Source organism: Lactuca virosa, chromosome 2, assembly GCF_052849685.1.
Source record: "Lactuca virosa cultivar CGN04683 chromosome 2, Lactuca_virosa_CGN04683_v6, whole genome shotgun sequence".
In the NCBI taxonomy this organism is placed as follows: domain Eukaryota; kingdom Viridiplantae; phylum Streptophyta; class Magnoliopsida; order Asterales; family Asteraceae; genus Lactuca; species Lactuca virosa.
Window position 1 is genome coordinate 73,729,649 of NC_136427.1, and position 15,710 is coordinate 73,745,358.

General features: G+C 35.2%; 1 protein-coding gene across 4 annotated transcripts; it reads right to left on the reverse strand.

The window, feature by feature from the left end:
* Nucleotides 1-9,306: 9,306 nt before the first annotated feature.
* LOC145159179 (uncharacterized) lies at nt 9,307-14,733 on the reverse strand. Of its 4 annotated transcripts, XM_079078110.1 has the most exons (6): nt 14,637-14,733; nt 14,488-14,543; nt 13,014-13,277; nt 12,531-12,742; nt 12,181-12,448; nt 9,307-9,768 (listed from the first exon to the last, which is right to left on the reverse strand). In XM_079078110.1, the coding sequence occupies exons 3-6, from the start codon at nt 13,242-13,244 to the stop codon at nt 9,472-9,474; spliced, it is 1,008 nt and encodes a 335-aa protein (XP_078934236.1). In that variant the 5' UTR covers nt 13,245-13,277; nt 14,488-14,543; nt 14,637-14,733; the 3' UTR covers nt 9,307-9,471. The 4 variants fall into 4 exon arrangements, with proteins under 4 accessions (XP_078934236.1, XP_078934237.1, XP_078934235.1 ...); XM_079078111.1 differs by lacking the exon at nt 14,637-14,733 and having other exon boundaries at nt 9,307-9,762; nt 14,488-14,630; XM_079078109.1 differs by lacking the exon at nt 14,637-14,733 and having other exon boundaries at nt 14,488-14,630.
* Between the last annotated feature and the right edge of the window lie 977 nt (nt 14,734-15,710).

The following is a 15,710-nucleotide window of genomic DNA, read 5'->3' on the forward strand; positions in this document are numbered from 1 at the left end:
GAGAACTGGTCAGCACCTACAACCCCAACGGAAATCCGACAATTCTTGGGGCTTGCTGGACACTACCGAAGATTCATCCAAAACTTCTCCAAGATCGCTAAACCACTCACCACCTTGACTCAAAAAGGGTGATGTTTAAATGGGAAGATAAACAGGAAGCTGCCTTCTAAACGTTAAAACAAGCCCTGTGCAGCGCACCGATCCTGTCTCTGCCAGAGGGAACCGAAGACTTTGTAGTCTACTGCGATGCATCAAACCAGGGGCTTGGGTGTGTATTAATGCAGCGAGGAAAGGTCATTGCCTACGCATCGAGGCAATTGAAAACACACGAGGTCAACTACGCCACGCATGACCTCGAATTGGGAGCAGTAGTGTTCGCCCTAAAGATTTGGAGGCACTACCTTTACGGAACAAAGTGTACTGTCTTTACCGATCACAAGAGCCTTCAACACATTCTCAACCAAAAGGAGCTCAACATGAGGCAAAGACGATGGGTAGAACTACTGAACGATTACGAGTGTGAAATTCGTTATCACCCAGGTAAGGCAAATGTAGTAGCGGATGCCTTAAGTCGAAAGGAATACTCGGGACGCCGAGTAAAGTCATTAACGATGACAATCCATTTACACCTGTCCACACAAATCAAAGAGGCTCAATGGGAGGCCTTGCAACCGGAAAATGTGACGGGTGAGGCATTAAGAGGAATGGATAAAAACCTAGAAGTCAAAAACGACGGAGTTCGTTACCTCATGAACCGAATCCAGACACCGAAGTTCTGTGGTTTCCGAGACGTCATCATGAACGAAGCACACAAGACTCGATACTCCATCCACCCAGGTTCAGATAAGATGTATCTGGATCTCAAGAAGTTGTACTGGTGGCCACACATGAAAGCCGAAATTGTTACCTATGTAGGCAAGTGTTTGACTTGCGCCAAAGTCAAAGTAGAATATCAGAAACCCTCAGGACTACTACAACAGCCTGAGATACCTGAGTGGAAGTGGGAACTGATAACCATGGACTTCATAACCAAGCTACCCAAGACTACGGGCGGGCTTGATACCATATGGGTAATCGTAGACAGATTGACCAAATCAGCACACTTCCTGCCGATAAAGGAAACCGACAAGATGGAGAAACTGACTAGGACGTACATCAAAGAGATTGTACGACTGCATGGCGTGCCAAAATCCATTATCTTAGACAGGGATAGTCGATTTACCTCGCGATTCTGGCAATCACTTCAAAAGTCCGTGGGAACTAGACTGGACATGAGTACAGCCTATCACCCACAAACCGACGGGCAAAATGAGAGGACTATTCAGACGCTAGAAGACATGCTTAGAGCGTGTGTGATAGACTTTGGTAAAGCTTGGGATACCCATTTACCACTTGTCGAATTCTCATATAATAACAGTTATCACACTAGCATCATGGTTGCACCATTTGAAGCCCTCTATGGCCGCAAGTGCAGGTCACCTCTATGATGGGCTGAAGTAGGTGACACACAACTAGCTAAGGGACAAGTCCTTAATAGCACCCTCACTGGCCCGGAGATAGTAAGAGAAACTACAGAGAAGATTGTTCAAATCCGAGAACGATTAAAAGCTTCTAGGGACAGACAGAAAAGTTACGTGGATAACAGACGAAAGCCTTTGGAATTCCAGGTTGGGGATCGTGTGTTGTTAAAGGTCTCACCCTGGAAAGGTCTAATACGTTTCGGTAAGCGAGGAAAGCTGAACCCTAGATATATCGGACCATTCGAAATCCTTGCCAGGATTGGCCCGGTAGCATATAAACTACGTTTGCCACAGGAACTTAATAACGTACATCCTACCTTCCACGTATCGAACTTAAAGAAATGTTTATCCGACGAGACCCTCGTGATACCACTCGACGAAATTGAAATCAACGAGAGTCTCCAGTTCGTGGAAGAACCGGTAGAAATCATGGATCGAGATATCAAAAGAACAAAGCAAAGTCGTATTCCCATTGTAAAGGTCCGCTGGAACGCTAAGCGAGGACCCGAATTCACCTGGGAACGCGAGGATCAGATGAAACAAAAGTATCCGCATCTCTTCCCAAATTCTTGAAGTCCCAGTCAAAAAGCAAATTTCGGGACGAAATTCCTTCTATCGGGGGGATGATGTGACAACCGTCAAACTCTGGTCTAGTCAAAGTCAAATAAAGTCAACAAGTCAAACCAGTCAACCCTACTAACACTTGTATACTAGGGTTCACCTTATGTAATTACTGTACAACTCACTATTTTAATAAGAAATCATCACATGAAAAGTTGTATTTTTAGATTTCTTGAACCCTAATCGGGGTAAGTGAGGTAGCAAAGCGATAAAACACTATTACATACCCTTCGGAGGTGTGTAAGACTCTTAATCATGGCTTAACGGGGTTTGTGGACCTTGCGTTTCAAAGCCAAACACTCAAAAAGGTCACAAAAGAAATCTCTCCCAAATCTCTCTAAGTATGCCAAATCTCTCCAAGTATGTCAAATCTCTCCCAAATCTCTCCAAGTATGTCAAATCTCTCCCAAATCTCTCTAAGTATGCCAAATCTCTCCAAGTATGTGAAATCTCTCCCAAATCTCTCTAAGTATGCCAAATCTCTCCAAGTATGTCAAATCTCTCCCAAATCTCCCCAAGTATGTCAAATCTCTCTCAAATCTCTCCCAAATCTCTCTCAAAATCTCTCTCAACTGTTTATAATCACTCGGAGCATCCCGACCCTCGAATTTGACGAAAACAGCCCAAAAACGGAAGTCTACGCGAAAAACGGACTTAAGGAGCCGAACCCTCTTAGGAGCCAAAACCTCTCAAGAACCGAAACCTCCTTAGGAGCCGAGACCCTCTCAACCGAAATGGAACGAGTGCTCGGTCTATTTCGGTCCCCTGATCATGCTGAACCGAGACTGACTTTCGGCTCTTCTTCTCACCTTCGGTCCGAGGACCTGACCTTCGGTCCGAGGACTTGACCTTCGGTTCCGAGATGCGAGCCTGGACCGAACCTCGCAGATAGCCACCAAGACCGAGTCTCGCCTTCTGTTCCTTCTCTTCGCACCTTCGGTTCCTCTCCAGCGACCGAACCCTCCTCTCGGCTCCCACCTACTTTCGGTTCTAAGCATCAGGAACCGAACCTCCGGCCCAGACTTCGGATTTTCGCCTATTTTTCCCGGTTTTTGACCATTTTCACGTATTAAGCCCGTTTTTCGTGATTTTAACGCGGGATTTTCTCCAAAAATCATATTTTAACATATAAGACCCTAAATATTCATAATTTAAACATATTTTTATGGAAATCTTTATTTAAGAATAAAATCTAGTGGGTGAATATTTGAGGTGGAGTGTTGACTTTACTTTAGTGTATGACACAAGCAACCACCCCATACCCACTTCATGGACCAGCCATTGTCCTTCCACCATACCTGGTCATTCAAGAGTACTTTCCCCATCATTTGACCAGCCACACTCTTGGTCAAAGGCTGAAAACTCTTATCTCTCCTCACCATTCTCTCATTTCTCTCATTTTTCCTCTAAAAGACAAACACCATTCTCTCTCAATTCTCTCTCTAAATTTCGAGATTCAAGGCCATTCTCCAAGCTTTTCTTCTACTATTGGTAAGTATTATCATCCTCCACAAGATTATTTCACTTCTTTCTACTCAAATCATGGATATCTTACATAAATATCATCACATTCATGTTAGATCTTCGAACCCTCAAGGCATCTTCTTAGTGTTCTTGAGTAGAACACTTCTTTACTTCAACATCCATCCACTAAGAACACACAAGGTGAGTTCATACCCCTATCTTTTCATGTTTTTCTTAAGTTTTAAGGGGGGGAATACAAGTTAAAACACTAAGAACATAACTAAACTCATTTAACAGCCTTCATCAGAAAAGTTTAACTCCATTCACGGACTGTTTTGGTCAACTTAAACATTTTAGTTTTCCAAACTGTATTAGGTGCAAATATTTCAGGTTCATACCTTTAAAATGACTACTTGCACATCTCCATACGATGTTTCTACAATTTATGGTGATTTTTACAAAACTGCCTATCATTTCAAGAACAAATCCGGACCAGTCTGTGATTAAGGACCTTTTTACACAAGTTGGAGGTCACTAAAAATCATAATAGAATTTATGAACAAACTAGACTCATTTTCCAAACTCTCAGAATTTACAGATTCTGATTTGGATCTTTGATGATTTTTCTATAAAATTTCTAAGAACAGAATAGAAATGTTAATACTAGAAAAATGCTATCAATTTCATTTGCACCTTGTAACTTGTTGAGCAAGGTGTGTATCATTATGTGAATATATGTTTTTACATTATATGTCATTTCGTCTTAGTGTAATAACATACACCAGAAAACAAATGGATTTTACCTTCACAAGTATGGTAATTAGTTTAAGGTTATAAACAAAGTTTACATCCATTTCATACAAACATTTGATAAACTACGGAAGAATAGTTTATATTGCTTTACATTACAAACGATTATAATAAACTATAATAGGTATAGTTTATGTTTCATTACATTTCAAACTCCTTACCAAAGGTTTTCAGTTCACATAAATCTGTTAATGAATAAATTTGTGAGACATTCGCTTCGTGTTACATCCATGTAACAAAATCAAAAGTCCTGTAAATTGTAACCAGAATCTCTTGTAGGGAGAACGTGATAGTTGTGTATAGATCTATATTGGGTCTGACAAACCCACACCTGAGCTGCATGCAACAGCTAGACCGGCAGGTCTGTGGTGACAAGTGTCATTTAACTTGCGACGCCTGAAGAACGTCGTATTACGAGGCCGTCTGAGTCATAGTATGGTTATAATAACTCACATGTGGTATTAACAAAACATAAGATTTACGGATTTTACTTCTAAATTTAACGAGTTTACGTCGATTTAAACTTGCATAAAATTACTTTAAGTATGGTAAAATACTTGTACACTTCAGCCTTGATTTTTAAGACTACAATGCATTACATAAGAAAATATGGGATCTTTCTTGAACAAACATCATTCTTACAAGAAAAGGATTTTAGCATCGCTTTCAAAAGCTTATGAACTCACCAACTTAATTGTTGACACTCTTTCAAAACTACTTGCATTCTCAGGAAATCAATAAACAGGTAACCAAGTGCTTTTGAGGATGGGACGTAAAGCGTCAAACATTTCATTTTTGTCAACATAATGTAATTGATTTGGAAACATGTAAACGCATACAATGATGTAACTCTTTCAATTATATTTATGTTGGTTGTGTTTACTTTGATCACTATTGCAATTTGTTGTTATGATACTATACATGAAGTCCTCCACCCCCGGACGTTTCCGCCATCCTTGGTTTGGGGGTGTGACAAAATTCCATCTAACGGGGGGATGACGTGACAACCCAAAAATTTTTGTCTTGAAATTCTAGTCACTCAATCGAGAGTCAGACTCGTTTCTGCTATCTTTTAGCAGTGTTAAGGATCGTTTTATGAGTTCTAGGCCTAGTACACTTAAGGATTGGGTGTAGGGATATGTTTTCTTCAGTTCATCGAGTTGTATTCAAGCCATACACTCCTTCAAGAGGAGTGTACGGCCGTACACATGGGTGTACGTCCGTACACTCAATGTGGCCGTACACCACCTCCCATATATAAGCCATCCCCTCATTTTCATTCATTTCTTCAACTTCCAAGTCAAGAACTCGAGTTCTCTCTCAACTATCATCGAGCTTTTCACCTAGATCTTCAAAGAAACGTAAGTATTCCTTCCATTGTTAGTTGATTCATTTCATTATCTAGTAAAGATCTATGATTCAAGCCTTTAAACATCATCAAAACTCAAGAACATCAAGAGTGTACGGTCGTACACTCCATCTATGGCCGTACACCCTTGTTAAGTCCATAATCTAAGGCTTTAAACACTTGCTAGGTGTTAGCTATCCATTAGAACTCTTGAAACCTTGAACCCCTTTGAATCAAGGCCCAAAAATGCATCTATCTTGGAGAGTGTACGGCCGTACACACTTGGTGTGGCCGTACACACCTCAAAACCCTCCAAAATGATAGTTTTGCTCATCCTCTTGTTGTGCATGTGTCACACTAGCTTCCCCATAGATCAAACACCCTTTCTTATGCGTGTTTTCCATGAGTGTACGGCCGTACACTCCATGGCCGTACACCTCTTGGCCGTACACTCCATGTTGTAGCCTTAAAACCCCTTTGATGAATCACATGTGATTGTAACACTTAGTCCAAGTGTTTCCTAGTCTCGAAGGGTGTTTCCTTGAATGTTAGTTGTGTAAAACACTAATTTCATGCCTATGTATGCCATTATATATCATATAGGACTTGTTTGTGTCTCGGGAATTCATTCGTGGAACTTCTTATCCTTACGCGAATCTGCAATTGAATCACCCACATAAGGTGAGTTCATACCCCTATAATCAATCTTTTAAATGTTTTAAATGCTTTTAAGGGGGGAATACAAGTTGAACACAATGATAATTGTGTAAATGTTATTTGTGATAACTATCATATTCAAAGGATTTCTTATGCTTTATAAGTGATCAAAACCATTTCAAAAACTCTTTTAAGTTATGTTACTTTATTGTTTATAAAACACTGTTTTTAAAGTACAATCATAACTCAGTAGATAAATGAGTCTTTTATTGAAGTCAGTATCAGTTCAAGTAATCATACTAGTAAACTATAATAGGTATAGTTTAGGGGTTCAGTACATACTATAAAGAAAAACAGGGAGGAACATGTTATACACTAGAACAGAAGGAACATACTATAACGAGAACAAGATAACATTAAATGTGAGACTACTTCACGGCTTAGCAATTTGATTGTTAAGTCGCGTTTTGTAACCAGAATCTCCTGGAGGGAGAGCGTTACTAGTATGGTTACAACCACATCACATTTTTGACCTTAATAATACGAATTGGTTTTAAGGTAGTCGGTACTTCAGTAGTCACTTTAAAATACTACTGTATACTTTCATTATTACAGAAGACAAACAGTACAGTCGAGTCTTAGTACATTCACTTAGAAAGGGGCCTATAATGCTAACTTTATGATTCCTTAGTTTGTACATCAGGGATATATATTAATCGGATCCGACAGGTAGTAGGATGTGTGTTTTCCGCTTCATTTCTTGTTCCCTGTTTGGTTGTGGGCTTAGAGTAGATTCACCCAGTCTACTATCTATCCGATCTTAGCTATATATATTCTGTATACACTAAGTAATCATAAGGAGTACCAGGTATGGTGGTTACCATTTTTACTAAAGGAAATAAGGGTTTTTCTTAAAGAATGTTTTCATCAAATATAAAGGAACTATTACAGTTAACTCTGTGAGTACCAAGTGAATACGTCAGGGTTATATACAACGATGATCTAACAAACAATGGGATGTGTGCCTTCCTCCTCATTTCCTGTTCCTTGTTTGGTTGTGGGCTTAGGGCAGATACACATAATCGATTGTTTGTTTACTCTGGGTTTTATATAACTTGTATTCGTTTAGTACTCATACAAAGGATTGTAGAGTCATTTTACTTATCTTTCATCAGATCAGGAAATATAGGATTTTCTGGAGGAACAGGCGAAATTTTCTAAAAAGAACTTACAACTTACTTTACATCACTAAAATCTTATGAACTCACCAGCTTAAATGTTGATCTACTCTTTCAAAATAACTTGTATTCTCAGGAAACTAGTAGACAGGTACGCGCACTGGGATTCAGAAGATGAAGTATAGTAGCTTCATGTCTTGTTTTGTTATTTACTTTTGGATTCAATCTTTTGTGAATCACTACTTTGTAAACACTTAAATATGAATACAATGGTTGTTTGTTACTATGATTACTATGATACATGTGTTGTGATACTAAACATGACGTCCTCCGCCCCCGAACGTTTCCGTCGTTCCGGTTTGGGGGTGTGACACCAGTAGAGATAGCTTTTGGAGCAATGATCAATGCAGCTATTCTTTCAGATTGTGAGGTGAGTCTCCTCACCATACTTGTGGGTCGAAGACACTAATGCCGACCTATTGGATTATGTTGAAGGATAGTAGTGGTCTTTGTGACACTACTGATATGCTTTTATGTGCTTGCTGTCTTTGTGACTATTACTGGTATGATTGTATATTATATGCATAGAACCAATATGCGCTCGGAATCATTATGGACTCGGGGTTGATACGGACTCGACACAACTACATGCTGTTACATGAAGTCATTATGGACTCGGAGTTGATATGGACCCGACACAGCCACTTGCTGTTATATTTGTATATGTGTGTTGTATGTGCTACTTTGGGTAACTCACTAAGCTTTGTGCTTACAGTTTATGTTTATGGTTTCAGGTATTTCCGTTTCTAAAAGAAAGGGTCCAACTTGATCGCACTGCATCCCCTGAAATTTTATTCCGCATTGAATGTTTACAAATTACTCTGATGTATTGAGAATACTTTGACTCTGATCGTCTTTTGGAACAATGAATGAATGGTTTTAACTTATTTGATATGAAATTTTTACTCGGTATTTTTGGAACGTTAGATTATGCTAATCCATCCCCACTCTAGCACTATTGTTAAACATTTACCGATAGATAACTGATAGTTATTTTATCATTGTTGATCCATCTCTAATCTATAGCTATCATAACTTTAAATATAAAAAATAAAAATAAAATGTAATGGTCATTGATCTATCAATTACGAGTCGTTGATTTGTAAGCATCTTCCGTTAAATCCATAGTCGATACTCAATTTTCTAGTATAATTGGATTTCTTGATGACATAAATAACCACACCTTGTATTTAAGCGATTTAATCTATAAGATTATAAAGTACACTTGATAAATCACCACGTATATGAGTGTTAAATCGCCCCATTTCTATAAGATCATGCTGGATCACTATTGCATGCACATGGTCGAATTTCGTAGGTCAACATTAACATCACAACTTCTGTAGGTTGTAATTATATAGATAAAGGGGTTGAGGCTAATAGAAGTTAAAAAAAATTATCCACAATTGTGTGTTAAGCCAGTTAGCTCTGTTAGTCCAAGAGATGCCATTTATAGATTATGTACATCCAAGCCTTACCACCTTACCAATTAGAATTATTAGTAATAATTTACCTTTTATATTTCAGGCACTCTATAACAACACCACCTATATGTACATGATCTCATACCTGTTGTTATCGTTATTTCTTCCTTACAAAAAAACAAGAATAAGAGTGACTGAAATTCAAACCACCTCGTTGAAAGCAATTTTAAATTCGCAAACCAAATCGTATGATCGTTCGATTCTATGATCCTAGCATCAAAAACCGATCACCATCACAATAATTATTGAAAAAACATATAGTTACAAAGTGCGTAAATAAATACACAAATCAAATTCAATATCGTAAAATACAACAAAAAAAAAATGAACTAATCTTTCACATTTAGAAGTGTTGTTAGAATGGTGTCAGCCATTCCATCAGTGACAGAAAACAAGTGGCCACCACCTGTGATCTCATGGTAGTTGATCCATGGGAGTTTCTTAGCAATATAACGTTGTAGTTTCACAGGTACAAATCGATCTTGATCACCCATCCATAAGTGAACAGATCCTTCATTATTTGGAAATGGATTCTCGAGTTCCATTGGATCAAATTCCCATTTCCCCATTCCAACTATTAAATCACGATGGACAGACTCGAATTCTCCTTGTTTTCTTGGCTGCATCTTTAACACACAAAAGTGTAACATAAGTTGGACTGTCTGAGATGTTTCTTTTTATAACTTGATGGACTTAGTTGACCCAAACTTATCTTTGAAAAAAACTTTATATGGGTCTTTTTTTATCCACAATATAAAAAGGACAAATAGATACACCTAGTTCTAAACATGACTATTGGTCTAGTTAATTTCCACTCTAGAGGCGTTATCTCGAAGTGTTTTTACTTTTTTTCAAAAAATAAAAGGGCTTTTACTTTCTTTCAAAAAATAAAAGGGCTAAATACAAGAAAAAAAAAAGTACTTTTATTGATTTCTTGAATATGGCATCATGGTTTCGTTCTTTATATCATAGTGACAGGTGAATTTTATCGAATACTCTATTCATCTAGTTAACTATTATATATTCGTATAGTTTTTATTCGTAAATTATGCATATTTCTATGTTTTACTTGTTGTGTACACTTGCGGTTTTGTTTTTGAGATATATTGCAACTCAAGTCAAAAAAGGAACAAGTCGATCATTGTAAAGTCTAAGTGGTCGACGAATGTCAAAAATCAAATTAGTCAATAGATATGGTTGAATAAAGTGAATGTTAACAGCTAAAAAATGCAACATTATATTCTGAAAAATCTATAAATCATATCAATTTCATCTAAATACAGGAATCTTTCACTACTATAATTTGGGTATGTTCTTTCAATGTATAATGTCCTAACAAGAAAAAGAAAGAAAGTATAATGCTATAATTAGGTAGTTTTGTAACTACATATTGTCTGTTTATAATATTTTTTTTTATTAATAAAAGGGTTAATACAAGACATAGAAACAAGTCCATTAATTTTTTATTATAGCATCTTACTTTCACTTTTCTATTGCAACATTACATCTTTAATGATTCTACCTACTTACAGGAAATCATCCAAATACAAAGAAATTTTCACTCCTATAATTAATTAAGTACATTTTTCAATCTATAATGTCCAAATAAAAAATATGGAGATAGAAATATATAATTAGGTTGATTTTCAAAAGAGAATGCCTTAAATAGAAAAAAAAAATTTGAAATACAATATAGTAATAAAAACAAATGAAAGTAGGATGCTATAATATACCTAAAAATAAAGTATGTTGCCATTTCTTGCATCTAGTACTTCAAAAATGTAACCACAGTCATAGCTTAAAGACTATTCAAACTCATTTTTTTTCCTATGATAGTATCATTTTTTGAACAATTGTTTTTATGTTCATCCTATGAGCCCTAGTATCAAGTCTTATGCACTTGTTGACAATAATTTTAAATATATAGATAGCTTCAAAACTATTTTCATTTATCCATATAGAAGTGTTTATGCAAATGATGTTTCACATAAAAATATCTTACTTTTAGACCTTGAGAATGTGAATGATAGTTTATTGACAATTTGAATGCCAAATGAAATAAAAATGATATGAATCAAATTTACATGTTTCATTTTCAAGTAGACCACATAATTGTTAGACACAATTATAAACTCCATAAGGATGAACTATTAAGACTCATTTGATTATAGATACTATGAATCCTATTAGACATAATTGATAGACTAATAAGGGTGAACTATTAAGACTCATTTGATTATAGGCGTACGCCTCATACATATTGATGCATATGGAACATTCTTTACTCCACCCGCGTAAAGATACTTTTATTTTTTTAATAGATGGATTCAATATCTAAAATTAGAGTAAACTACACGAATGGTCCCTACGGTTTGGGGTAATTTGCACGTTTGGTCCCTAACTTACTTTTTTAACTCAAAAGGTCTCTACTGTTTGTTTTTGTTGCGCGTTTGGTCCCTGTCTTATCTAAAAAGACTATTTTGCCCTTGATTTTTTAATTTATTTAAATAAACATACCCCCAACCCCACTTCCACCTCACCTTACTCTACCTTACCTACCCCACCTTATTTAAATAAATTAAAAAATCAAGGGCAAAATAGTCTTTTTAGGTAAGACAGGGACCAAGCGTGCAACAAAAACAAACTGTAGGGACCTTCCGAGTTAAAAAACAAGTTAGGGACCAAACGTGAAAATTACCCCAAACCATATGGACCATTCATGTAATTTACTCTGTAAAAAATTATATATACCTGTTAACAGTTAATATAGGCATGAAAAACTAGAAGTGTTAAAAGAGTTTAGAAGGAGGTTTACTTCGTGGGCACTAGATTAAAAGGAGGTGTAAATTCAAATTTGCTAGGACTTCAGCATTGGACATGAAACTTTACTAGAAAAAAAAAATTTATTTTCTTAGTTATGTATTTTTTGAGATGTTGAAGAGCTAGCAAATAAATCCTATCTCATATTCTGTTAGTGTGTTGATACTCATACATATATGATTAAAAATATACAGAGTATTAATTTTGAAAGAATGTACCTTTTGCTCTTGTGATTGAGGAGGAAACTTTGAAAGAATTTCCATGTCAGGGGGAGAAAACATATCAAGAGACCCAGAAATAAGAGACGAGCTAGGAAACCATTTTTGAGTGTTCCACCAGTAGTTCAGCCATGGAAGGTGGTGAACAACACGTAAAGCCCATTGATCAGTCTTAAACATTTCATAATACACTTCATTACATAACTTTGAAGGAAATGAAGGCCACCAATAATTTACTCCAGGTGAAATGAAAACCACTCCTGCTAGCCTATTTCAATCACACATACAAAACTAACAAAATTACAACCAAATTATCTCAAGCAACAAATAATCAAAATTTTGATTTACACCTGTGAGGAATGTACTTAAGACATGGCCAAACCAACAATCCACCCATGGATAATCCAGCTAAATAGAATTTGGAACCGAGTTGTAGTTGATCAGCAAGCTCATCTATATCCAAAGCTAAACTTTTTAAAGTTCTCTCAGGGTGCGGATCACTCTCTCCGTAACCAGGTCGGTCGAATGAAACAGTGTACACCCCTAACTCTTCAATAAGAGCCTGTAAAAGTCAACCAACCGGTTAGAATTAGAAAACTAACGGGTTGGTTGATAACCTATGAATGAAACCATTCATAGGTTACAACTGAATACGTCGGTATTCAGTCTGAACGGTTAAGAAACTTCACGGTTTCTTAACCGTTCGGAGGTTGGAATCATTTAAAACTAAATGTTTTAGCTTTATGATTTTATCAAACAACCCTAAGTTTGAAGTCAACATAAAAAATGATTGGCTTAAAAACTAAAAAGCATGAGAAAATATGGATCCACACCGGAGAGGCTGCCAAGGCAAAAATATTAATTTCTTTGCAATTGTCAAAACCATGGATGTATATTATTTTAAACTTGGCTGTTTCTTTTGGGATACCGTGTTCCATATATGACAAATGCCTTCCATCACGAAGCTTTATTCTTGGTGATGTAATTGGAGGACCATCTTGAGAACCGCATGTTTTTGGAGGGGGTGGACGGAATGACTGAAATGCCCTTGCCAAGAACCCCATAAAGAGGACAGAGTTGTAAATTCTTGTAAATCCCTAGAGTGATATTTAATCAAGAAGATGTAAAATTAATTAAAAGAGTGTTAAGAACATGTAGTTCAAGTTTGAAATTACAATGTATATGTTCACTTTTTAAGCTGACTTTACATTGATTTTGAAGCTCGTAAATATAATCTTGATATTGAGTGAATGCATAGAGATCAAAATCTTTACTTGATCATTAGAAATTTTAAAACATTTATCAAGACGATTAAAATCACATCAATATCAATGAATAAAATATATAGTGATCATATAATATTGAATACTCTAACTTTCATTTATTTTCAGAACTATATGTTGATAATTATATCACCTTTTATGCTTTATTAGTTTAGAAAAATAAAAATAAATAAATAAAAAAAAGAAACCAAGGTAGTTATTGTCCTATTTTAGACCTATGTTTTCAAATATAGCATCCTAAAATATTTTTATTTATAATGTTAGCGTCAACTAATATTTCAATTTTAAAAAAAGTAACTTAGCGCTTAAATTAGAATATGACCAAAGGATATGCCATTTATGGGTTTACACCCGGACACAGTGGAATAATTTAGGAGTAGTTTAGCATGCGGTTTAAAAAAAATTAGAAAATGAAGCATTATAAAAACATTCGAAAAGATGAGCGTCAATTATTTAATTTTTCAAAAGCATTTGTGGATATATTATTTTAATTGAAGACGAGTTGTAAAGATATGCCTTTTATGGGTTTACAGTTATCATCGCCTAAGCTATAATATTGGTTCTTTAACATGAAGCAGCAGCAAAATACTTCTCACTTCGTGATTCAAATCCCAAACCGCTGTTCTAATCTCATCAATCGTGAATAGTAAACCAAATACTATATTCGTTTCATCTCTATTTGTTATAATTTATATAATATGCATACTTAATTAAAGAGCATAGTAAATTTCCTTTTTTTATGTTCACGACTATCTGTATTTTAAACTCCAATTCAATGTCTAATGACTGGAATCCTAACAAAATCAGTTTAAATATATTTTTTTTTTTTTAAAATGGGTTCACATCCACCATTTTGAAATCAGGGAAAAGAATTGCAATGACACAAACAATTCATTTGACTAGAAATTACTCCTAAACAAATAACACGAAGCATCAAATATTTACATCTGCGAGTCTTTGAATTATGAAGAAAATATATATATCCGAAGATGAGTAAAAGAGTGGAAGAAAACGATTCACAGACCTTTTTGAAGAACAGAAGAAGAACTGGGTTTGGATTTTCTTGCAGCTGAAATCTTCCTGCAAACACTAGCTGCCATTATTGTTGGTTCGACTTAAAAGGGTAAAGAAGATCTATGCTAAATCAACTTGTGTAGGGTCTTTTGTGATAACCTGTACTCCTTTAGTGCTTTTGTCTTTTGACTTGTAGTCCTTTTCCACAGACGTCTTCACTCACAACACACGGAGGGATGAAAGGAGTTTTTGACATGTAGTTTCAAAAGTATTTACTAAATAAGTGTTGGTTTTAAAATTTTATATTTTTTTAAAACTTTTTGTTTTTATATTGTTTTCACTTATTCTTTTTTAATATTCTTTTTGATATTTTTGTAACTTTTCCCCTGCTATTTTATATGGTTTTGAGTAAATTACACGAATGGTCACTATGGTTTAAGGTAATTTGCACGTTTGGTTCTTAACTTAATTTTTTAACTCGGAAAGTCTCTACTGTTTGTTTTTGTTGCGCGTTTGGTCCTTGTCTTACCTAAAAAGACTATTTTGCCCTTAATTTCTTAATTTATTTAAATAAACACACACCTAACCTCACCTCACCTTATCTTACCTAAAAAGGACTATTTTAATTTATTTAAATAATGGCATAATGGTCCTTTTAAGTAAAACAGGGACCAAGCGCGTAACAAAAACAAACAGTAGAAACCTTCCGAGTTAAAAAAAATAAGTTAGGAACCAAACTTTTAAATTACCCCAAACCATAATGACCATTCGTATAATTTACTCTTTATTTAAAATAGTCTTTTTAGTAAGATAAGGGTATAATTACTCTTTATTTAAAATAGTCTTTAGAGTAAATTACAGATTTGGTCTCTGTGGTTTGGTTGAATTCTCAGTTTTGGTCCTTAAGTTTAAAAATTGATAGGTTATATCCCTGTGGTTTGTAAAAATTGCACTGTTGGTCCTTGGTCCATATAAAAAAACCAAATTACCCTTTCTTTCTTTTATCTTTTTCTTTTAACAATTTATTATATATATATATATATATATATATATATATATATATATATATATATAAGTGTTTTTTATCTTTATTTTAATAAAATTAATATAGATTATTTATAAAATTGTTTTTATTTTTTAAATCAATTATCTAAATTATATAAAATCATATTATTATTATTATTTATTTATTGCTTTATTTATTTATCTTTGTTTTTGTGGTTTAAATTTTTT

Coding starts and splice junctions, on each gene's coding strand:
- LOC145159179 (XM_079078110.1), bottom strand. CDS start 13,244: ATGGGGTTCTTGGCAAGGGCATTTCAGTCATTCCGTCCACCCCCTCCA. Junction 12,449..12,530: donor CTTAAGTACATTCCTCACAG/GTGTAAATCAAA, acceptor TGATTGAAATAG/GCTAGCAGGAGTGGTTTTCA. Junction 9,769..12,180: donor CTCAATCACAAGAGCAAAAG/GTACATTCTTTC, acceptor TGTGTGTTAAAG/ATGCAGCCAAGAAAACAAGG.